This window comes from Lolium rigidum, chromosome 4, assembly GCF_022539505.1.
Source record: "Lolium rigidum isolate FL_2022 chromosome 4, APGP_CSIRO_Lrig_0.1, whole genome shotgun sequence".
NCBI classification, from domain to species: Eukaryota; Viridiplantae; Streptophyta; class Magnoliopsida; order Poales; family Poaceae; genus Lolium; species Lolium rigidum.
In genome coordinates, this window is record NC_061511.1 from 149,877,932 (window position 1) to 149,902,253 (window position 24,322).

Consider the following 24,322-nt stretch of genomic DNA (forward strand, 5'->3'; position numbering starts at 1 on the left):
ATCTACAAAGTTTGTGAAGTTATTGTTGCTTTGCAATCTTGTTGTGTTTAATGCTTGTCACTAGGGCCGAGTGGCATGATCTTAGATTTAAGCTCTATACTTATTGCTTAGATTGTATCTACAAGTTGTTTGCACATGTCTATGTCCGGAATCCGAGGCCCCGGAGTGACGACAAGCTGGGATAGCTGGAGGGGAAGGCTTAGGTATGAGGATCACATGTTTTCACCAAGTGTTAATGCTTTGCTCCGGTGCTCTATTAAAAGGAGTACCTTAATTGCCGATAGATTCCCTTGAGGCCCCAGCTGCCACCGGCTGGTATGACAAAAGATGTTATACAAGTTTCTCATTGCGAGCACGTATGACTATAAATGGAAAACATGCCTACATGATTAATAATCTTGATGTTCTTTCTTAATGCTATTTCAATCCTATCAATTGCCCAACTGTAATTTGTTCACCCAACACTTGTTATTGGAGAGTTACCACTAGTGTAGATAGTTGGGAACCCCGGTCCATCTTTCATCATCATATACTCGTTCTATATGACATTGGAAGTAGTATCAACTATTTTACGGTGCCATTGCTCTCATACTACTATTACTCGCTCTCTGTGTTACTATTACTATTGCTCTCATATCACTCGCTACTTTCACATCACCCACGTTACTAGTGCTTTTCCAGGTGCGGCTGAATTGACAACTCGGTTGTTAAGGCTTATAAGTATTCTTTACCTCCCCTTGTGTCGAATCAATAAATTTGGGTTTTACTTTCCTCGAAGACTGTTGCGATCCCCTATACTTGTGGGTCATCAGGGCGTTGGGCAGCGTATTGGGCCGCGCCGGCGGAATGGGGCTTTGGGGGCACGCGACTGGACCGAAAAAATGTTCGGCGCGCCCAAAAAAACCTTTGGGGGACGATGCTCTAAGCCTCTCTAACCAATATTTTGGAGAGGATGGTAGTTCACTCATAGGCTAAAGAGAAGATGATTGGGAGCCTCTCTAAGAGCATCTCCGCCGGCGCCTCCCAAATAATCGCCGCCGGGCGCCGAGACTCGTCGTATGGGGCACGTCGGCACATCATCCTCCATTTGGGGGAGCTTGCTCCCACACCGGCGCGCCCCATACGACAATCTCAATAGATGATTTGAATTGAAAACTCAAACAAAAGCATAAAAATTCGAATAAGTTTACGAATTTAAAGTTTGAGCCAACACACAGCCAGCAAATCGCCGTCTCCAGCTATAAAAAGGGCTTCCAAGCCAGTCGATCGGATGAACGAGGTCACGGGCGGCTCAACCTTGACGACTTCCTCATCGGCGGCGAGCCCGGCGGCGGCTCCGTCGGCCGCAACGGGATCCACGGTCACGGGGGAGGCATGAACGTCGACAGTGCCGACGGAGAGATGAATGTGGAGGGTGCCGGCGGAGACATGAACGTGGAGGGTGCCGGGGGAGACGCCGACGCATCTCGCAGGCTGGAGAAATGAGCGGCGGAGGGGATAGGGTTTTGGGGGAGAAGATGTATATTTTGGAGATGTGTGGCTGACAAGCGGCTCCCACACCCAAAATTTCCAGCCTCGCGAGGCGCCGGCGCGCCCGATTCGGGCCCATGGCCAAGAGGCGGGCACGGGGTTGCCGGCGTTTCTATTGTGCTCGGAAAAGTGCCGGCACTATTTGGAGCGCGCCGGTGTGAGCCATTTTCGCTACCGGTCTGTTATGGGGGACATCGGTGGAGATGCTCTAAGGTTGGTTAATACACTTCTCAAGTTGTATGGAATTTTCAGTGACTTTGCCAGCCCACAAAGTCACTGACTTTGAGTCACTTACAAGTGGGGCCAGGTGGGGCCCACATAATGAAGAGTCCCACTTGAACCCACTTGTAAGTGATACAAAGTTAGTGATTTTCCCAAGCACGATCCCTCCGGAACCTGTGAAACCCAAAAGGCCTAAAAAAACAGTTTGTTGCAATGATTCATCAAAAGAACATTATTATACTCCATTTGTTTTTTTAACGATTTAGTCAATAGATCCATGTGATAACGATATGCTTAAGGAGCATAATCCTCACCGAAAAAACAAGGGAAACATTTCGAGATTTTGAATCCTACCATAAAAATGCTGAAACGAGCCCCTAATAGCTTGGGAGGAACCAACCACGGCGCGCCCATCCTGCCGACGGGGACCCTCGGCGGCCGTCGTCGGGGTAGATGGTCTCCTCGCGGCGCGCCCACTGGCTGTCCATGCCCAGGACCCTGACGACCCCGTCGGGGTGGCCCTGCCTGTCCAGGAGGTAGACGCAGTTGACGCGGCACGCCGGGAACTCCGCCTTGGAGAGCGCGAACGCGCGGTTCCGGCCCAGGAACAGCGCGTGCCGGCCGAGGTCCTCCACCCGCACCAGCCGCACCGCGGCGTCCCCGACCAGCTCCACCCTGTGCAGCTCGACCACGCGCTTACCGCCACTGCTGTCGGTGCTGCTCCCGTCGCCGTCGACGGCCACGTCGTCGTCGGAGCTGTACCCCGCCTCGTCCCGCACCGACACGTGCAGCAGGTCGCCGCCGCACTCCACCAGGTGCGTGTCGACGGCGACGCGCCTCCCGTCTCCCGGGCCATCCTCGTCGTCAGATCTGCCGACGGCGCCGGGGTCGGCGTGCTCGAGGGGGATCACGGCGGGGGGCGCGCCGCAGCCGGGGTCGTGGAGGACGCAGATCCGGTTCCTGAAGGCGACGTAGAAGCGGCCCGCGTGGTGCTCGACGCCGGCGTACCCGGCGGCGCTGAAGCGGAGGGGCGTCCAGGCCCCGGGGGCGGCGGAGCTGTAGTAGGCGAGGCAGTTGGTGGGGAAGCCGGCGGCGAGCGCGGCCCAGGCGGCGCCCGCGGCGGGGTCGGCGGAGAGCACGAGGGTGGCGACGTCGTGCCAGCGCTTGAAGAAGGCGATGGGCGGGAGCGGGACGCGGCGGCCGGTGGCGGGGTTGAGGAGCGTGACGGCCTTGGGCGCGGCGGCGGGGTCGGAGAGCGCGAGGTAGCCGTGGGAGGAGGAGAGGTACTCGAGGCCGGGCGGCACGGCGGCGGCGGCGAACGGGACGAGGCCGCCGGCCTGGGAGAGCCAGAAGGAGGACATGGCGGCGCCCTGGCCGGAGCGGTCGGTGCGGGAGCCCACGAGCCACGGCCGCGGGCGCCAGGTGGCCGCGGCGGCGGCCCATCGCGCGCAGACGGCGCGGAAGCGGACGCGGTCGGCGTCGGAGGGGAGCAGCGCGAAGACGGTGAGCAGGAGGTCGGCGGGCAGCGAAGGCCACTCCTCGCCGGTCCCGCCGCCGCACGCCATGGTGGAACGAACGCGCTGCCGAGGAGGGGAGACCATGTACGGTGGGCTGTTGGTACTGTTGAGCAAGTTTGGGATCGCCTGGCTTTGACGCTAAGAATGCAGAGGAAATTAAAGCGAAATCTGGCAAATCGGAATTCGTAGATTATTTTAGGTCGGGTCAATGTGTGAAGTGAACCCGATGCGGAAGTTTCCTAGGAAGCGGCGCACGTGTTCTCTGTGACGGCTAGTCCCACGGCTTTTTGTTGCGGTGCCGGCGGGGGAGATCTGCACACGGTGGACGGGGGCGAGGCACGTTGACGGTGTCGGTACCGCGTGACCCGTCGTGCGCGCGAGTCGGGAGCACACTGGACACGATCACAATTTTTAATTATCGTTATATCACGAGGGCATGACACGATTTGCATTACATCACGAGGGTTCATAAACAGTATTTGCCTTGTGTAGCTGAGTGGAGGTATTTCTACAATGTACAAGGGCCTTGGAAAGTCTCGGTCAAGATTTCTTTAGCATCCATTTTCCTGTCTATTGGAAGACCAGGGCGTGTTTTGATAACATATTAACATTCTACCGCCTAATCCCAGTGATATTCTGTATCAGATTTGACTGGATTAATTATCGGGTTGAATTGCAGATACAAAGAGTGCAAAAGGTGCTACTTCGGTGCATTGAGCTCATGAAGATGTTGATCCAAGACATATTCAATTCCTCGAAAGGCACGGCTCCGCTATCTCAAAGAATAGACGGTGGATAGAGTTTGTTAGGAATGTATGTGTCTGGTCTTTGGTAAGAGAAGGTACGGGCGGTTTGGGGCCTTGGCGTTTGTGTGATAGTTTGTAATTTGTGCTATTTGTTTCATACCGTGATCTTATGTACATTGATTGGTTGGCAATGCATAAAAACCAACGTGATGTAATCCAATTGTAAAACTATGCTAGGTTTCATTAATGAAATTGGAGGGACCTATTTCTTCTAGAAAAAATATCACGATGGCATGACGATAATTTACATTATACCACAAAGATTCATAAAACACTATATTTTTTATAGATTTTTGGCATTTGTTTCAGAATATAAGGTTGTAGGTTGGCTTTTTTTCAATTACCCCCTCCCCCGTTCAGCTCTCACACAACATGGGTGAGAAAAATTCCATACAAAATTGGAAACAATTAATTGAGATTCCTAATGCATGGCCCAACGATTCTTTAAAATTAGACAACAATGCTTATTTTCCTTAATTGAACTTGTCTGCACATATATGGAGAATCAACAAGAGATATTTGTGGGATTTGTTATGGTAAGTTAGGAAGATATGGATTTCTCAAATTTTATGTTGATCTCAAATCGTTCAGTTAGGGGGTCTTGTGTAAAAAATACTCTTGCGCTAATTTCCGTGTCAAAAAACTATAGGCACTATAAAATGGAACAAAGGGAGTATTAACACACCAAGCGTAAAGACCTTACAAGTTATAATCCCACTCAATATAGTTGATGTAAATATATAGTATGCACTTCAGTCATAGCGGTGTTCTTTGGCTATGTTCAAGGTCGTCCTACCAACATCTTCTTACCTCCAATACTAGATCTAACCTTTTTGGTTTTTTTTTTTGTATATTTATTTTTGAAACACTGGATCTAACCTTTTTGGTAGCCTAAATTTTCGACGGAGTAGTCTAGTCCAACAAAGCACTATGTCAATTATATGAACATGTTGAATTGCAAAAAGGTGTTTGTATCTCAGTCGATCAAATAGAAATCATAGATTTGACACTACGTTATGTTTCATCAAGGTTAGGATAACTTTCCCAAGAGAGATTACATTTTCATGGATGGGGGTTGTCTAGATAATTTAGTCATAGTAACTAACTTTTTGTTAACTTTGGTTTTGAAAATTGCTTTGTTCATCGTAAAGTTCTTTTTTTCGATAAAGAGCATATATTAATATCGACGCGGATTTGCTACCATGGCGGCTAGCTATGCACTCATTGACATAGGCATCCCAAATGGGCCTGCCTAATATAGTACCCGGGGTTTATTGAAGGCCCACTACCCGAAGAATAAGAAGACTCGACAGCCCAAGATGTATTTAAGGAAAAGATAGAGTTGTAATAGGAAGTATTATTTGTAAATCTGGCGGGATGAGTTAGAAACCGTCCCGGACTCGTAATCCTTGTATAGCACGAATCCCTCGGCTCCACCTATATAAAGGGGGGTCGAGGGACGAGAAGATCATCGAATCATTGTCTGCAAACCCTAGTTTTCATATTCGTCGAGTACTTTTCAGCTGAAACCTTCGAGATCTACTTGCCCTCTACTTCTAACTAAACCCTAGCCTATAATCCATAGGCATTGACAAGTTAATCCCTTGTCAATTGGCGCCGTCTGTGGGGATTAGAGGCGTAAGGATCCGATCTCGATGGCACGTTCAAGATCTTCGACATCGTCAACCGGGAGCAACACTATGGATCGAGGTAAACGAGATCGCTACTGGTCCCGTTGATTTTGTTCCTCACCCACCCTCCCGTTTGGATGCATATGCGTATCGGCGGAGCCCTTGGAGATGACGTTCGGAAGGTTCCACTTTCGCGTCAAGAAAGAAGGATCGTATCGTGTCGAAATTCCGATTTCGTCGGGATCGTCGGCGGTCGATTCTGAATTTTCAAGCTATGCATCATCAACCGAGTCGGAAGAAGAAACTTCGGCAACACGCTACGTCAGCACCGAGCAAGAGAGAAACTCGCCAAGATCTTCGACAACGCATCGTCCGGGTCATCTGCGGACTCATATATAAGCGATGGCTCAAGCGATGTCGACAGTTACGACTTCGTCGACAAATCTCTCACAGTGGGCAAGGTCTTCATCAATCTCAACAATGATGTCACCGAACCCAACATAGATCCGAGTACAAAATATCATCAGATTTATGCTATCGAAGATCAAGAGGAAACATCGGAGGCTTTCGATCAATTGGGAAATCCTTTTGTCGATCCCTCAGATCTAAGGAGAGGTATGGGCACTAAATATGTCGGGCCCACACCACGCGTCAGAGTCCAACTTCCACAGGCAGCCTGGGATAGAGCGGCAAAAGCCATAGATGGTTCAGAACCAATGACGACAACAGCTACAGCTCAAGAACTGCAAGCTTATCAATATATGCTCGCACGAACTGCTCGAGAAATAGAAAAACAGACAGCTGAGCTAAACAGGAGAAAGGAGGCAGCTTCCGCATTCCAGCAGGAGAAGGGCAGATCTAAGTGGACAATCTAGAGTTTCGGGTGATAGCCACAGGGAGGCTCGGAACAGAGGAAGATCAAGGCTACAACACATACCCGAAGCAGACAGAGAGTACTTGGTTCAAAACCTCGACATGTCCTTTATGTCGATAGATACAAGAGGAAATATTATCCCTAGGACACCAGAAGCTGGGTATATGGCGACACAAGCTTACATCCTCGCATCCAAGCCACCCCCAGGAGATCCAAGGGAAACATTATACAACATGGCATTGGCAGGAGTTGGAGCTATGGGGACGGCGTTCGTAGCAACGCCTCCCGAAGGAGCAGCAAGGCAAAATAGTCCACGACCTGCGAGCAGAACGGCGGCAGCTCCGGAAGGACCAAGTGGAGCAAGAGACACGGGAGTACAAGCAAGGGTCGACAGAGCAAGGCAAAGCGGAAGAGATCATCGGCAGTCCCCGGAGCTTAATGACGAGGATATGTGTGGTCTACCTTGTTTCACGAGAAGAGTCCGAAAAACTCGAGTCCCCTCAGGATTCAAGTTACCCGATCACTTCAAAAAGTTCGACGGCCTGCAAGACCCGGAGGACCGGCTAATCGATTACCTCGAGACGGTAAAGCTAACTGGAGGAACTAGAGCAACAGCCATGCAAAGTATTCAGGTGCACCTAAGTGGAGCCGCACGATCTTGGATCAAAAAACTTCCGCCAGGATCCATCGACAGCTGGGAAAGTTTCGAGGACGTTTTCGTCAAAAACTTCAGATCCACATGCAAAAAGCCTGGCATCGTTGGAAGAGCTGAGGGCGTGTCGACAAAAGCCAGATGAGTCAATGAGAAAATACATCCAAAGGTGGAACATCATAAAAAACTCGGCAGAAAATATATCTGACGAGAGAGCAATAGATGCGTTTGTCGCAGGAATCCAGCGCGGAGATTTTGTCGAGGACTTGGGAAGGACCAATCCAAAAACAGTATCCGCGTTGATGGAGATAGCAAATAGATGGGCAGACGGAGAAGACGCTGTCCACAATAAACGACACAGGTCGCCGGAGGAGGACCGTAGTCGAAATTATCAGACGAGGCGACGATTTCCTCGGCGAGTATCCGAATTACGACGCCCCGGGGCAAATTTCGGCGGATTTCGGTCAAATACGGGAGCAAGCAACGAGAGATGATTATCGGAGAAGCAATGAGCAGCGAGGCGATAATAGGGACGACTCCCGTAACGAGGCAAAATAGTGGGCCAAGGTTTCCACGACCTTTTATGTCTCCCGAAGAAATGCTGAACGGACCGTGCCGGATGCATTTTTTCCTCGATAGCAATGGGAAAAGACAGTCGGGACACCTGCGGAAAGATTGTCGAAATTTCCAAGCAATGTTCAGATGTGCGAAAACGCTCACGCACGAGCGAGCACGGAGAAACCCTCGGGAGCCTAGGAGCGAAATTCATCTACCGCCACCTCCCGCGATTACAGAAGGCAATCAACACCAGCTGAGAATAGCGGCAGCACCAGCACCACCACCCTATGTTGATCCTAACTCCAACGGAGCAGTGTCGATGATTCGAAGGGAAGGCCATCCAATAGAGCTCAAAAAGTAATCTCGCGACAGGTGTTCATGGCGGAGAAAATGCCTCCACCAACAGTTGAGTACCTCAATTGGTCGGGACAAGACATCGGCTTCACCATAGCGGACCACCCGCAGCAAGTTCCTCGACCAGGGCGGTCGGCACTCATTCCGCCGGCGAGTTATCGCAGGATTTGACGTTTCTCGAGTATTCATAGATGGTGGCAGCAGCTTAAACCTCATGTATGCGGATACATTGAGGAAGATGAACATATCCTTAGCAAACCCGAAGCCAACGGACACAAGGTTCCACGGCATCACACCGGAGAAACCAAGTTACCCATTGGGGAAGATCAACCTCGACGTTCGGTTTGGAACCCGAGAAAATTATAGAATCGAGAAGCTGGAGTTTGAAGTCGTGGATTTCCCATCGCAGTACCACGCTTTGTTGGGACGACCAGCATACGCTAGATTTATGGCAGTACCACACTATACATACCTGTTATGGAGATTGCCTGGACCCAAGGGACCAATCACGGTCAAAGGGAGTTTTATGCTAGTAGCTGTCGACAAATTCACAAAGTTGATAGAAGCGAAACCGATAAATTCACCAGACGGAGCATCTGCAGTAAAATTCATAAAAGACCTCGTCTTCAGGTTTGGAGTGCCCCACAGCATCGTCACAGACAACGGCAGCAACTTCACGTCCAACGAATTCAAAGACTATTGCGAAGAGGTGGGTATCAAGCTGAACTTTGCATCGATTGCACATCCTCAAACCAATGGGCAAGTCGAGAAAGCCAATGGCATCATCTCGCAATGGCATCAAGAAGCGCTTGTTAGGACCACTAGAAAAAGCTCGACATACCCGGCTCCGAAGAACTACCAAGTGTGTTGTGGAGCATCCGAACAACTCCAAATACAGACGACACAGAAACTCCGTTTTTTCGGTACATGGAGCGAAGCAGTACTACCAATCGAGATAGAGCACAACTCTCCACGTGTCGCGGAGTATGACGAAGAAACGTCGAGAAAAGCATTAGAAGATGATGTGGACGCACTTGATGAAGCTCGAGATGAAGTATTGTCTCGAGTAACCAAATATCAACAGGACTTGAAGAATTACCACGGTCGACGTTTGCGGCCAAGATCTTTTCAGGTGGGCGACCTAGTTCTTCGGCTCACGCAAAAAAGTCATGAAAAACTCGAGTCACCGTGGCTCGGCCCTTACATCGTCACGGAAGTAATCGGAGGAGGAGCATACAGGATAAAGGACAAGAAGACAGGGGTGGAGGAGCCAAACCCCGGAACGTGGCGCAACTCGGGCGGTTCTACGCCTAGAGTCGAAATATAGTCCTTGTAAAACTTCAATGTACTCGAAACGCCCGCGAGTTTTCAGACGCACTCTTTTCCTTTTTCGGGGCACCGAGTGGGGCCGGAGAAGGTTTTTAATGAGGCGGGCTCGCGGTGCTGCAATATAATAAAGATAGTGGCTATATCACCTTTTTCTTTGTCAACGCGACCAAAGTCATCGCTCCGACGAATTTCAATATAGTTCATCAACAAAAGAAGAAAAAAATCTTGCCTTGGTATTCAAATACCTCGTGAGTCAATAAAAATACAAAATAGTACTCAGTAAAAGCTCGGGGGCTCATATTTGCCTTCAATATATAAATGCCTTGGTCCACAACCTCGCAAGTATACAAATATAGTAAAAAGTCACCGAAACACTCGGGGGCTAGGCAAACATAGAAATATAATGGCTGCTTTACAATATAGTCATGGACTACAAAGAAGAAATTTCTACAAGAAGCAAATAACTAGTCTTGATTCAGTATGTCATCAAGAGTAACTCTGTTCTCTTCGGGAGCAGCACCAAGAAAGTCGGCATAATGGCCATCGGCAAAAAAGTCGGCATCCATCCGAAGAAGGTCCTCAATCATTTCTTCGGCTATAGGTGTAACCTTCGTGTTAATCCTATCAACACCAACTCTCCGGCGTTTTACCTTTTGATGAACCCTCTCGACAACTTGGGCAAGGTCAAGCTTTGAGTGACAGATCTGGAGCATGATAAGAGCAAATCTGGCACCAGCTACCAGTTGTGCTTTGACAAAATCGTGGATACTGCGAGCATCTTTGAACCTTTCCATCAATTCAGGAAGAGTTTTTGGTGGGACATTCCGAGGAAACATGGAGTTGTAAACCATAGATAAGGTTTTGGTACAGAAGTGAAGGAAATCACGGGTTTGAGAGGTACGATCCTGAAATCTGGTAATTTGGCGGGTCCTCTCCGGAGTGGCCCAAAACAAAGAACCATGGTCCAAGGAAAGATTGACAAGGAGGTTTGTCCTAGTGTTTACCCTCTCTTCCTCGGCAGCAGCATCAATAAAGGCACCTATCAACACAACGAAGGGACAACCTTTAGGAGACAATAGCATGAAGATGAAAGATATCACAAGACGAGACAAACATACCCGACATATCTCGCACTGGCCTCATTCATTAACTCGAGCATGAAATTTTCTCGAGTGACCGCTTTTTCAGCTTCGGAAACAAGCAATCTCCTTAGCAGCCACAGCCTCGCGGGCTTGCCGAAGGGCAACTTTTTCGGCTTCGGATGATTTACGAGACCGCTCCATCATCGCAAGTGTTTGCTTTTTCGCATATCGAAGTTGTTGTCGAAGATCATTCAATTCTTGCGACAAGGTATCATCGACGAGTGCAGTATCGTATGCCAGTTCTCTCCGCGGGAAGAAGGCGAAGCATTGGAAGGAGTAGGAATTGGAGTATAGTTATCAAATATCAACTGAAATTTAAAACAGAACAACATTAAAAAACAGGCAAAGATAGAGTTCTTCATTAATCTCTCGAGAATAATTACAAGGGCACTACAATGGAGCTAGGGAAATACGTGTCGCCAAAAGACTACTTTGGCGACAAGAGCAAAAGAAGCAAAAGAAAAACGAGAGGCATGCAACTAGACCTCCGGCCTTGACGAACTAGGAGTCGACGTTGGCTGGATCCCGAGATACGCCAAGATTTTCTTCGTATTGGGCTTGGCCGCCTTCATCGTTGACTTCCACCTCGACCGTTCTATCAGATCGGTGTCGCCAACCTTCGTCCGGTCGAGAGTCCGCTGACCGTCGGCAACCGGAGCAACAAGTATTTTCAACGGCTACCTTCATGTTCTCATGGCGCAGCTTCAGCCCAAGATCTTCTCGATGTATTGAACATCTTGGCGAGGTCAAGGAAAGTCGAAGGTTCCTCTTTCTTCGGGAAGAAGTAGGGGAACAACGCCGACAAAGCCCCACCGGCATTGGCCACGCCTTCACGAATTTCGCGTCCATGGGACTCTAGAAGAGAAAGTGCGTCAAGAAGAGGGTCATTGACGAGCTTTTCCAGGTCAAAATCTTGGTTGGTTTGGGCTGCCACACAAGAAAGAACATTAGTCAAAAACCAAGAAACAAGAAGTACAAACAAAATAGAAGGGACAAGTGATATTACTCGGTGTACGTCGACTTTGCGAATTCGGACGCTTGATGATCCCTTGTTCTCGTGCAACTCCGTGCAGATTTTTGCTCGTGCAAGGCAGATTCAAGCATCTTTGAGCCTTTGCTGCAATTCTTCGACACTAGCAGCCTTTGCTTTGGCATCATCAGCTTCAGCTCTGGCTTCGCTAGCAGCAAGCTCAGCTTTCTTGCGAGCCGTTTCACTTTTCTCAAGATTCCGAGAAAGTATTTCGGCACGTTGGTTAGCTTCCGCAAGTTTTTCTGTTGAGAAAGGAAAAGGAAGAGAAGAAAGATCAAAAATAGCGACAAGCAGCAGCAGTAAAAAACCAAGGAAAAACAGCAAGTATAAAAGTCGTCACCTTCGGCTCGGCTGGCATACTCGCGGTACCCAATAAATTGGGACCCAATGCGGATAAGATCCTTGATCATAGGCTGTCAAAGAAGAAGGAAAGAAGGGGAAAAATTTCGGCATTACACAAAGTAAAGGTCCACAAAAGCAAAATAGAGGAAATATAGATCTCGATAAACTTACATCATCCAAGAGCTGCGAGGAAGAACTGCCCAATTGAGGAGGAGGCTCAACGATCATTTCAACCCTTGCCCTTTTTGGCGAAGGGACAAGGGGGCTCGATGGTGGAGTAGTAGTGACGACGTTTTGTTGGGGAGGCGATGTTTCATCTCCTTCAACTAACGTGTCTGAAACAAGCACAGTACGTGACGTGCTGGTCCGAGGAGCTACGTCAGTAACTGGTACTTCTTCCTCATCACTAGTAAAAAAAAAATCGACAGTACAAAAAGCAAGACAGAGTTAAATCTTTCGAGTACATCAAAAAGAGGAGGAGAGATAAAATTGACTTACGAGCTGATGAGGGACTCAAAATAAGGATCATAAGCTGCCTTCGGATCGAAGGAACAACTTCTTCAGCCTTAGAAATGCCAGAATCCTCGACTTCAGTCCTTTTCCTTTTGTTCTTCGGAGAAACAGCAGGAGGAAGGGATTCAGTCGATTCACTAGCTTCAGACTCAACCTCTCTCTCATGAGAAGCCGCAGATTTGTGAGAACCCGCGACTTCACTTTCAGGGACAGAAGAGCCTTGAGTATCGTCGGCAACGACGGTCATTTCTTCGACTTCTCCACCCTCAGGAAGAGGAGGAAGGGAAGTTATACTAGGATGGTCCTGAAAAAATAAGAAACCAAAGAAAACGAAAAGAGATGACAATACAATGAGATGCAGGAAAAAAAAGGGCGCAACAAGATAAAAACGCGGAAAGACAAAATACCTTGGGGAGTGGATTGGTGGAGCCGTATGGTTCCACGCGACAAGAAGAAGGAACTGGATCTTTGCCCAGGCGAGAAAGTCTTCGAACCAACTTCTCCAAGTCCTTGGTGGAAAGGTTACCGGAGATTCCGTTGGCGTCATTTTCACCGGAGTACGTCCAAAGGGGATTTTTGCGAGCCCGAAGAGGCTGCACTCTAATCCTAAGGAAGTAAGCGAGTGATTTGAACACCGGATAGCTCCTCGCCTCGAGTATTTTGAAGCCGGCGAATGCGAGACATGAGCGCCTCTGTCGCCTTTTTCTCTTCCTCGAAGCTTCGGCATCCCGGGAGCGACGGCGCTGAATTTTGGCACTCCCGTCGAAGGGAATTATGTTGTGCTCAACGGAGTTGGCGCTTTCTTCGTGAATGTAAAGCCACTTCTTGCGCCATCCTTGGACAGAATCGGGAAACTTGACGTCGAAATAATCGACATCGGTACGAATACAGATAACAACGCCACCTATGTTATAAGTGACGTTGTGGGAGCCATTGCGGCGGAGGCGGAAGATGCGTTTCCAAAGAGCCCAATTAGGAGCGACTCCAAGAAAGCATTCGCAAAGGGTGATAAAAATAGAAATGTGAAGGATGGAATTGGGGGTCGAGATGATGCGAGTTGAATCCCATAGACAAAGAGAAGACCGCGGAGGAAATCATGGATTGGGGTAGAGAGGCCGCGGATAAGATGATCAACGAAACTAACCCGATACTCCATTGGAGGCTTGGGATAGCTTTCTTCACTGGGAAGCGGATGGCGCCTTCCTTCTTCATCGGGCCAAGCCTTTTCATCGAGGTTGGCGTCTTGGTTGGAGATCTTGGATCTCTCCCACTCAAGATCTTCGGCGGCCATCGCGGACTGCGGAGTGCTCGTGGCGGGTCAAACGCGCACGCGGCGGCATCCACGGAAGCGGATTGAGCAATGTATGCGAGAGCGGGAAATCGGCGAAGATTGGGCGCAGAGGAAGATTTGCGAAGAGGAACAGGTGAGCGGCGCAAGCGAGGGATGAACGGAGGTTGAAGACAGGTTTATATAAGAATTGGGTGAAGCGAGTGTACCGTTGGATGAGGAAATCGTGTGGTGAGAATTGATTTTCCGGTTACAAGGGCAAAAAAGTATTTTTATTGGGAATAGGCGTTACCGCACGAGCACCAGAAAAAGCGGAGGACGTGTGTCCCCCACTTGCACGACGTGTCAACATGGTGGGAACGATGGACCCACAAAGCAGAAAAATATCGACCAGTGATAGAGTTGAAGAAAATTTGACAAGGGAACATATGTCGACAAGAGAAAGGAGAATGGCGACAGGATAAGTTATTTGAATGCATCGGGAGCCTTTGGTCAGAAACAAGTTTTTGCCCAAATGCTCGGGGGCTACTTCGAAAAAAGAAAACTTTCGACAATGGCAAATATAGAAAATGTTGAGCCTACAGTCAAGCACAAGTTCTTGGCTGTAGCCTCGGGGGCTACTCCCATCAGGAGCGCTGTTCGCGCACCCGATAAATAAAAAAAAAAAAAAAAAAAAAGAAAGAGAGAAGAAGAAGGAGGAAAGAATATCAAGAGATAATGGCAATATAGTGACAAGGTGGACTAAAATGTTGAGCCTACAACCAAGCACAAGTTCTTGGTCTGTAGCCTCGGGAGCTACTCCCATCGGGAACGCTGTTCGCGTGCCCGATGAAATTAACAAAGGAAAAATAGAACAAGCAAGAGAGTATATTTCGAGTTATCATTAACTCTCCATATACTCCCATCGGGAAAGCAATATAAGTCATATTTGACTCAATAAAATGTGCCATTCCAACAGCCGGAAAAGCACTCGACAATATATTCTCGGAACGCCGAAGTTGCGATCAATTTCTGAATGCCGCAAAATTGCGAAGGTAAGACCCCAGACCTATTCTGCCGGGCGTGGCATCGCCGAAGACTGCGCTCTGCTACTTTTATCCGTATCAACAGATACGAAGAAAAATCCTAACGGACGCGTTAGGTACTCGATAAATTTAACCGGGACTCGACGGAATGGTAAGACCTTAAGCGGCGCTTGTCGAAGTTTACACCAGTATCCCGAAATCATGTCCAGGGACGTGATTTTGAAGTAGGTTTTTGCGGATTGCCACTAGAGCAGTTAACTAGTACCTGATCCGTCAGATGAACTAGCCCCAACTACCAATATCCCTGTACAATATAGAATTTTATGAGAAAAAGTATAAAAGTTAAAAGCTTTCGAATAAAAATAGACAGTGGAGATTTTCCCTGATTCTACGATTCAAGCAAAATCTCGGGGGCTACTGGACATAGGCATCCCAAATGGGCCTGCCTAATATAGTACCCGGGGTTTATTGAAGGCCCACTACCCGAAGAATAAGAAGACTCGACAGCCCAAGATGTATTTAAGGAAAAGATAGAGTTGTAATAGGAAGTATTATTTGTAAATCTGGCGGGATGAGTTAGAAACCGTCCCGGACTCTGTAATCCTTGTATAGCACGAATCCCTCGGCTCCACCTATATAAAGGGGGGGTCGAGGGACGAGAAGATCATCGAATCATTGTCTGCAAACCCTAGTTTTCATATTCGTCGAGTACTTTTCGGCTGAAACCTTCGAGATCTACTTGCCCTCTACTTCTAACTAAACCCTAGCCTATAATCCATAGGCATTGACAAGTTAATCCCTTGTCACTCATCATTAGCCATTGGATATAGTGTGCAAGAAAATGAATGGATCAAGATTCCTATGTCTAGAAGTGGAGTGAGCTAACGGTAAAATTCATTGGCGTTACAACCGTTAGCCTCATGGACGAAATGGAATGTTGTATTCTACAATGTAGAATCTGAGCAGAAATTTAAAGTGTAACTTCGACTGTAGTACAGAAGTAAATACATTTGATAATACACATCAGTTCTACATTTGTTTCTACACTTTTATTTACGATTTGCTCTTTAGTTTGCAGTGCTAATCTTACATCTAGCATGCAGTGCTTTAGTCTAGACCAGAACTCACGACACTGCTGCGGAAGAACTCAGACGAAGCAAAAAAAGATGCATGGTAATACAGATGAAACTTCGTTCAAAATTACACATATGACTGGCGTTGGTTTTGGCACGATGCGTATGGTTGGTACTTTTACTTGCATAGCTCGTGCTACAGTTGGAATTACACTCTTCAAACCCAATTCAAACGATGAGAAAAAATTTAGGGCGGGTCTTATCAAGGTTGCAACGGAGGAGAGTTCCTCCAGATGACAGTTCATTCAAAAGCACATACATTGTGGTACATTGTTTCAAGTACAAATGTAACTGCAACATGAATGGTACTACAGTCGAAACTTCGCTCAAGATTATAGATATGCATGTCGTTGGTTTTGGAAGGTTGCGAATGATTTGTAGTTTAGCTTGCATAGCTTATGCTACAGATGGAAACTTCTGCCATTACTACTGAAAACAAATTAAAACAGCCAGACAAAAATGTAGCATCCTTGACAAGGTGTACGGGTCAGCCGCATGAGCAAGTACCATAGAAAATACCCTTCGACCTGACGTTTATTTGAAAGGTGAAACTGCGTCTGAATCAAGTGTTGAAACTGTGTCTAAAATTACTCACCAAGCTCGATCGACCAACGAAATAGAAACAATAGTGATCCATGCATATGGACCATGCATGCAAATTGCAACTGGAAAACGCATTTTACTGGACAGTTCACCTGCCAACGAAATAGGCAAAACAATGATTCATGCATATGGACCATGCAAATTGCAACTGGAAAAGCTGTTTAACTAGATGATTCAATGTAAAGTAGGCTCACTGGTTTGTATGTGGTTGACATGCCGTCACTTTCTGCATTTCTGTTTACAGTAGCACGGCAGCCAGCACTTGGTAAGCGAGAATAAGATGAAGAAAAGAAAAGAAAAACACATAGCATGATGCTCCATATTATTAGCAGCTCTGACTATTCCTAAGTAGATTGGAGATATCCGCAGCTACACCCATACCATTAGCAAAACAAGAACAGGAAAATCACGATATGAACTAGCGTGGCTAGCCATGCCCGGCCGAATTGAAGTGAAGGAGCAACTGGTGGATGCTGGAGTATAAAAACAAGCCTTGTTCAAGCTGGCCGTGACGTTCAAGTGGAGGCGAAGCGAGGGAGACGAGGTTGGCCTCACAGATTAAGCACTGCTTATGAGGTTGTAGTACATCATGCTGATCGACCAGCGTCTCCAGCATGTCCGGCTCCACCATGGTGCTAACTGGCGCCTCCATGGCCGTGTGCTGGTTGTGCTCTCTGTCGCCAGTCGCCGCCTTCCTTGCTTCCTCATCTCCAACCGATGGCGTGGCGGCGGAGCATCATCGACGACATAGAGCTCGAGCATGGCCGAGGTAGGAGGGCACCGCGGGGACGACTCGCCTAGAGCTGAAGGTGCTAGGGCGGGCGAGGCGAGTCCTTCGCCTGGATGGAGGAGCGCCGGCGCGCAGGGGAGCATCCTGCTCACCTTCCCGCCTCCCTGGCAAGCGCATGCTCCGTTCCGTACTTCTGGGCCCTGCGAAAACCACGCAGACAGAAAAATGTTTGCCTAGTGCGTCTTCTGGTATAGGGTGCCGAGGCTTGCCTGCTGTTGATCGTTCTCGGCGTCCCGCTCCTTTGCTCGATGTAGAAGAAGGCGACCGTTTAAAGGAGCGCTGGTTATTACACCGTATCCATCTAGCAAGCAATGACCAAGCTCTCGAGTACGAGCTTGCTATGTGCAAGCTGCATGAACCTCCTGCCTCTGAAAATAACAATAGGTTAAAATAAAGAACCAATACAAAATGGTAGTAACCTAGAGAAGATTGGTTTTAGGTGCACATAGCGTCATCACTGCGCCGGCAGGGTCTGCATGGGTGTTTGCAGAAGAAGAAAGTAAAGCAAGAATGGATACAATAAGCTCATTAGGAAGATGATCGAAGCTGCTTCCTCCCGGAGCAGAAAATTCCTCATGTGAAATCCTGCTCCTCTTGATGGTCTTCATACCGTGCTCTACCTAGACAGAAGTGTCCCAGCTTCAGTTTGATTTACAACAGATGAAGTCGTGAAGCTTGTGTTCCAGGATTTTTCAAAGAGAGAAGTGTGTGAGTAGTGGCTAGAGGCACGGTGTTGGGATAAGGCATATCTGCCGATTGTAATTCGTAGTGCTGTTTGGTTGGTGTAGCGGTATTTTTTTTACTTGAGAAGTGATCAGTCTGTGTATTGCAAAGTGTATTGCAAAGTGTATTGCATATATTGCTGTGGAATCAAAATTTGAAAAGTGTGCTCCTGGCCAGATGTGTGAGTAACAGCGTTAGCTTGATCCGTTTGGTGATTGTGCTCTCCATTGTACATCTGGTGTAATATGCAGTACATCGGACGGCTGCCATGGTGTGCATAGCTAGCCACCATGGTAGCCCACTATTTTGGATATTAATATCACGTAGATACTAATTACACCCAGTCTCTGCAATAACATCATGCCCTAATGGCATAAAGGATGCACACAGAAAAAAAAGATAGAAGAATTACAAAAAAAAAAAAGCCCCGCTATAGAGACCGAAAACTCTAAACAGAGAGTTACCACCAAGACAACACCAGAACATCAGCTTGTCCATAAGTGACGTCTCCAAGAAGGAAACAGTGCACAAACGCTGTCGTCGCCCGATCACATATCTTAGGTTTTCACCCTGAAGAAAGTTGATGACCCACAAATATAGGGGGTGTATTGCAGTACTTTCGATAAATAAGAGTGTCGAACCCAACGAGGAGAAGAAGGTGTTGACAAGCAGTTTCGATGAAGGATTCACTGTAAATGCTCACGGATAAATATTCAGGGGGTTTTGATATAGCAGATAAATAAAATACAAGTAAGTAAAATGCGAGAGTAATAACTGCAGCGAGTGGCCTAATCCTTTTTAGCACAAAGGACAAGCCGGTTTGTTTACTTATGATAACCAAACGTTCTTGAGGACACACGGGAATTTAGTCTAGTGCTTTCGCTTCATATAGTTGATTAATCTTCATTGTTTTGCTAAGTGTTGTGTGGGTGAAACTATGCTAATGCACCGCCCTTCCTAGGACTAATACATACTTGTGATTAAACCCCTTGCAAGCATCCGCAAATACAAGAAAGTAATTAAGATAAATCTAACCACAGCCTTAAACTCGAGATCCCGCTATCCCTCATGCATCAATATACCAACGGGGGTTCAGAGTTGCTTGTCACTCCGGCAACCCCACAATTAGCAAACGAATACAAGATGCATTCCCCTAGGCCCATAAAGGTGAAGTATCATGTAGTCGACGTTCACATGACACCACTAGAAGAATAACACCACAACTTAAATATCAAACCATTAAATATTACTCAACATAGTTCACTACTAACATTTAGACTTCACCCATGTCCTCAAGAACTAAACGAGCTACTCACAAGACATCATATGGAACATGATCAAAGGTGATATGATGATGGATAACAATCTGAACATAAATCTTAATTCAACAGTTTCACTCGATAGCATCAATAACAAGGAGTAATCAATACCGGGAGAGTTTCCCCTATGAAATAATCAAGATTCAACCCTAGATGTTACAGCGGAGACGAAGTGCAGCGGTGGAGATGACGGTGTCGGCGGTGGAGATGATGGTGATGATGATCCCAATGAAGTCCAGCTCGATGGCGGTGACGATGGCGACGATTTCCCCCTCCGGGAGGGAATTTCCCCGGCGGATTTCAGCCTACCGGAGAGCTCTTTTCTCTCTGGTGTTTTCCGCCCCGCAGAGGCGGCTGTGTCTATTCTCGATGTTCTTTTACGCCTTAGGGTTTTCGGGAGATGATGTACGCGAAGGAGAGATGGCCGAGGGGGGTCGTGGGCCCCCTCCCCACATGGCGGCGCGGCCAGGGTGGAGCCCGCGCCGGCCTATGGGGGGGCCATGGCGGCCCTCCTCGGCCTCCCCTTTTGGCTGGCTCCGTCATCTGGCGAAATAGGAGCTTCGGTATATTTTCCGTCAATTGTTGATCTCCAAAAATATTGTATCCTGACGGTGCTTTTTCCAGCAGAATCCTGACTCCGGTGAGTAGTTCTCCAATAATCATGAAACATGAAAAATAAGTGAAATAACATAAGTATCATCTCTAAATGTGAAATATATCAATGAATAACAGCAAATTATGATATAAAATAGTGATGCAAAATGGATGTATCAACTCCCCCAAGCTTAGACCTCGCTTGTCCCCAAGCGAAACTGAACTCGGTAAACAAGACCACATGTTTATGGAGTGAAGAGTCGATAAATGAAATACGGACAAGAAGCATCACATTAATTCACACAAGACATTCTAGTGAACAACTTCCTCATATAACTCGACTTGAGACAAGTAAAGGGAAATCACAAATAAAGGTGCATAGGAAATCATAATTGGTGATGGCAAACTTCGTTCTTGGTCAGGGAACAACTAACAGATTGTACTTATCTTTCGAGTAAAGCCTTTATATTAGAGCTTATATGGCAGATCTTACATGCTCAATCATAACAATCTCCTCATAATCATTGATAACCTTCAAAGTCATATTCATTCAGATAAAATTTGTACTAAACAAGGAAGAATAAAAGAAATGATTAAATAGATCACAATATAAATGGTTGGATCACAACAACTCAATTGCTTGCTTGAGATAGAGGGGAATAGGTTTACTGACTCAACATAAAAGTAAAAGATATGCCCTTCGCAGAGGGAAGCAGGGATTAAATCATGTGCTAGAGCTTTTTAAGTTTTGAAATCATATAGAGAGCATAAAAGTAAAGTTTTGAGAGGTGTTTGTTGTTGTCAACGAATGGTAGTGGGCACTCTAACCCCCTTGTCAAACGGACTTTCAAAGAGCGGCTCCCATGAAGGACGTTATCTCTACCAGCAAGGTAGATCATCCCTCTCTCTTTTGTTTACACATGTACTTTAGTTTTATTTAGATATGACACTCCTCCCAACCTTTGCTTTCACAAGCCATGGATAACCGAATCCTCGGGTGCCTTACAACATTTCACATACCATGGAGGAGTGTCTATTTGCAAATTAAGTTGCTTACTGATGAATCAGGGCAAAACATGTGAAGAGATTTATTAATGAAAGTTAATTAATTGGGACTGGGAATCCCGTTGCTAGCTCTTTTTGCAAAATTATTGGATAAGCGGATGTGCCACTAGTCCATTGGTGAAAGTTGCCCAACAAGATTGAAAGATGAAACACCACATACTTCCTCATGAGCTATAAAACATTGGCACAAATAAGGAGTAATAAAGTTTTGAATTGTTTAAAGGTAGCACATGAAATATTTACTTGAAGTGGCACAAAATACCACATAGTAGGTAGTTATGGTGGACACACATGGCATAGGTTTGGTGTAAGGTTTTGGATGCACGAGAAGCGTTCCCTCTCAGTACAGGTCTTTGGCTAGCAAGGTTGGTTAGCAAGCACAAGAGTTGAGGGAGACAAACAAGTATACATGTGATAGAAACAATCATGCATCTTTCTTGTAAGTGTTATCACCAGAATTTGACCGGATCAGAGGTGGGCCGCGATTAAGATGGGCTTGAAGAACATACATGGAAGAAATACATGAATCGGCCTTGTATACAAAGTTTGGGCTAGTTTGCCCGTGTATCTGTAAATATAGTAGGATACGTGTCGGTTAGATAGAATTTTGCTCGTGCACGGTTGGGATTATTCCCACGTTAGAAAGTCTATGGACTATAAATATGTATCTAGGGTTATTTAGAAAGACAACAATCACGTTCATCACAAACCAATCTAGGCGCATCGCCAACCCCTTGTTTCGAGGGTTTCTTCCGGGTAAGCATCATGCTGCCTAGATCGCATCTTGCGATCTAGGCAGTACACGTTTATTCGGTGTTCATGCGTTGCTCGTGCTGAAGCCTTGTTGATGGCGAGCAGCGTAGTTATCATAGATGTGTTAGGGTTAGCATTGTTTCATCGTATCATACGCTTTCGTCCATGCAACCCTTAGACGTCTAGCCGCCCTTACACCTATCTTAGGTGTAAGGGCGGCACCTTGCTTGATCATTGTTTAGTAGATCCGATCCGTTATGATTGCTCCTTGTTCTTCAAGGATTAGTTTAATATCTGCATAGTTAGGCCTTGCAAACGGGTTGAAGGATCCAGTAGCACGTAGGGTGTAGTTTGCTAGCCCTAGATAAGATGTTCCGGGAATCAACTTCATGTTGGTTTTTAGGCCTTGTCTAGGGTCGGTTTATTATCACCGTGCGTGGCTGCCAGGCTCAATCACGCGTAGGATGTTCCGATTATGTGGTGAAAACCCTAAATCGTCATGGGTCGTTTTAGCTTTATATTGATCAAGCAGGACCACCATGTGATCGTAGACCTCATACGAATCATGGGTGGATCGGCTCCTTGAGCCGATTCACAGGATAACCTGAGAGCCGATCGAGGCTCGTATTTAATGTTTACGTGTATGCCATGCAGGAAACTAAGCGAAGCAAATTCATCACCTTCCTGACCAGGTATAGGTCAGGTGGCACGCCCTTGCACCAAGCATCGGACGTGCGTGCCGAGGCTTTGCGGGCCGTCGCTCGAGGGACCAGGGCCAGCCGCAGCTCCGGGAGCCTCCCGGCTCCACCGTGCTGCCCGTCGTTGCTCGCCGGTGGGTTTCGACCGCAACACATTCTCGGCACGCCCGGTGGGACAGATGTTCGACATCAACCGCACCGCCATCTACATCTGAGATGGCGGAAGGTACTCCGGCCATGTACGAAGATCCGACCGAGGAGCTCAAGAAGAAGTATGACGAGGTCAAAGCTATCCTCGAAGCCGACCTCATCGGCTCTTTCCGGAGAACCCGCTCACACGGCATTAGGTGGAAAGGGTTCTCACCGAAGGCGCGCTCGATGGAGTGGACCTGTCCGCCCTTTCGCAGGAACGCACCGGTGTCTCGCGTCGAGAGATTAATTTCATGGTAGCTCATTCGCCGCACCGCCATTCTCGAGAGCCTCGGTGAACACTTTGGAGCGTGTCGCCCTTCGGGTGATCCAGGAAATCATGAGGCATCGGTACTCTCCGTCAGGACCTGCTCTAGGGACTCACCAAGGAGAGATACCACTCCAGTCCCGACCACCGCTGCCGTTCGCGTTGGCAGCACCAGAAGTGCCGAGTTCACCGGCATGCGTCGTCTACAAGATCGGTGGTGACCCTAGTGATTACCAGTTCTTGTATGAGGCGCCTAAGAAGATCCCTCACGGGTACACGTGCACATACGTGCCAGACTGCAGTAACTGGGCACTCACGAACCAGACTGCAACAGACAGGGGACTTCGGAACAAGCAGAGGAACTTCCGGGAACAGATCTTGAGAAGCGTACGTGGCTAGCTAAGTATGCCACTCCGACGAACCTCAAGAGATCAACTCCCGCAGCTGGCTCGTAGCTTGAGAAGCAAGCGTGGCTGGCTAAGTATGCCACTCCGGCGAATCTTCGCAGTTCGACTCCCGCAGCCAGCACCGCGGATCAGATCGCACAATCTTGAGAGACCAGTTCGGCATGGTGCCGAAAAGGAGGGCAATCGGCTATTCCAAGCCGTACCCCAACGAGTACGATTTGATCCCACTACCACCCAAATATCGGCTCCCCGAATTCTCCAAGTTTAGTGGGTCGGATGGCTCCAGCTCAATCGAGCATGTGAGCCGATATTTGGCGCAGCTGGGCACGATCTCAACATCAGATGAACTACGTGTGAGGTTCTTCGCACGGTCCCTCACGAGATCGGCTTTCGGGTGGTACACATCGCTGCCACCGGACTCAATCCGGACTTGGAAGCAGCTTGGAAGAACAGCTCCACATGCAGTATCACTCGGAGGCTTCCGAGGCTGGCATTGCCGATCTAGCACAAGTACGACGAAGCGCGGAGAAACGAGTGTCGGAATACATCCAGCGCTTCAGGACCGTTAGGAACCGATGCTATTCGTCTCGTGTGACCGAAAAGAAGCGAGCCGAGTTGGCGGTGGTGGGACTCGCATCACCGATCAAGGATATGGCTTCCCAAGCGTACTACCCTTCACCGGCGCATATGGTTCGGAAGCTGTCATCATATGAACGAGCGCCACCCGCGAGCTGTACCGGGATAAATTCAAGCGTGCGGTAGTCCTGGTTGAGGCGGATGAAGATGAAGGCTCGCGGGAGATCAAGAGGTAGCAAGGGCTGAATGGACTCGGGGGCAAGCCCCGTGTCCTGCAAATGGGTTAAGCCACAAGGTCCTCCAAGAGGGCTTGACCTCGACGTGACCAAAGCTGAGCAAATTTTCTACCTCTTACTTAAGGAGAAGCAGCTAAAGGTACCCGAAGGCCACA

At 47.8% G+C, this 24,322-nt stretch overlaps 1 protein-coding gene across 1 annotated transcript; it reads right to left on the reverse strand.

Annotated features, from left to right (window-relative positions):
* Positions 1 to 1,969: 1,969 nt before the first annotated feature.
* LOC124706635 lies at positions 1,970 to 3,317 on the reverse strand. The gene has a single exon (XM_047238316.1). The coding sequence runs from the start codon at positions 3,315 to 3,317 to the stop codon at positions 2,130 to 2,132; it is 1,188 nt and encodes a 395-aa protein (XP_047094272.1). The 3' UTR covers positions 1,970 to 2,129.
* Between the last annotated feature and the right edge of the window lie 21,005 nt (positions 3,318 to 24,322).

Coding starts and splice junctions, on each gene's coding strand:
- LOC124706635 (XM_047238316.1), bottom strand. CDS start 3,317: ATGGCGTGCGGCGGCGGGACCGGCGAGGAGTGGCCTTCGCTGCCCGCC.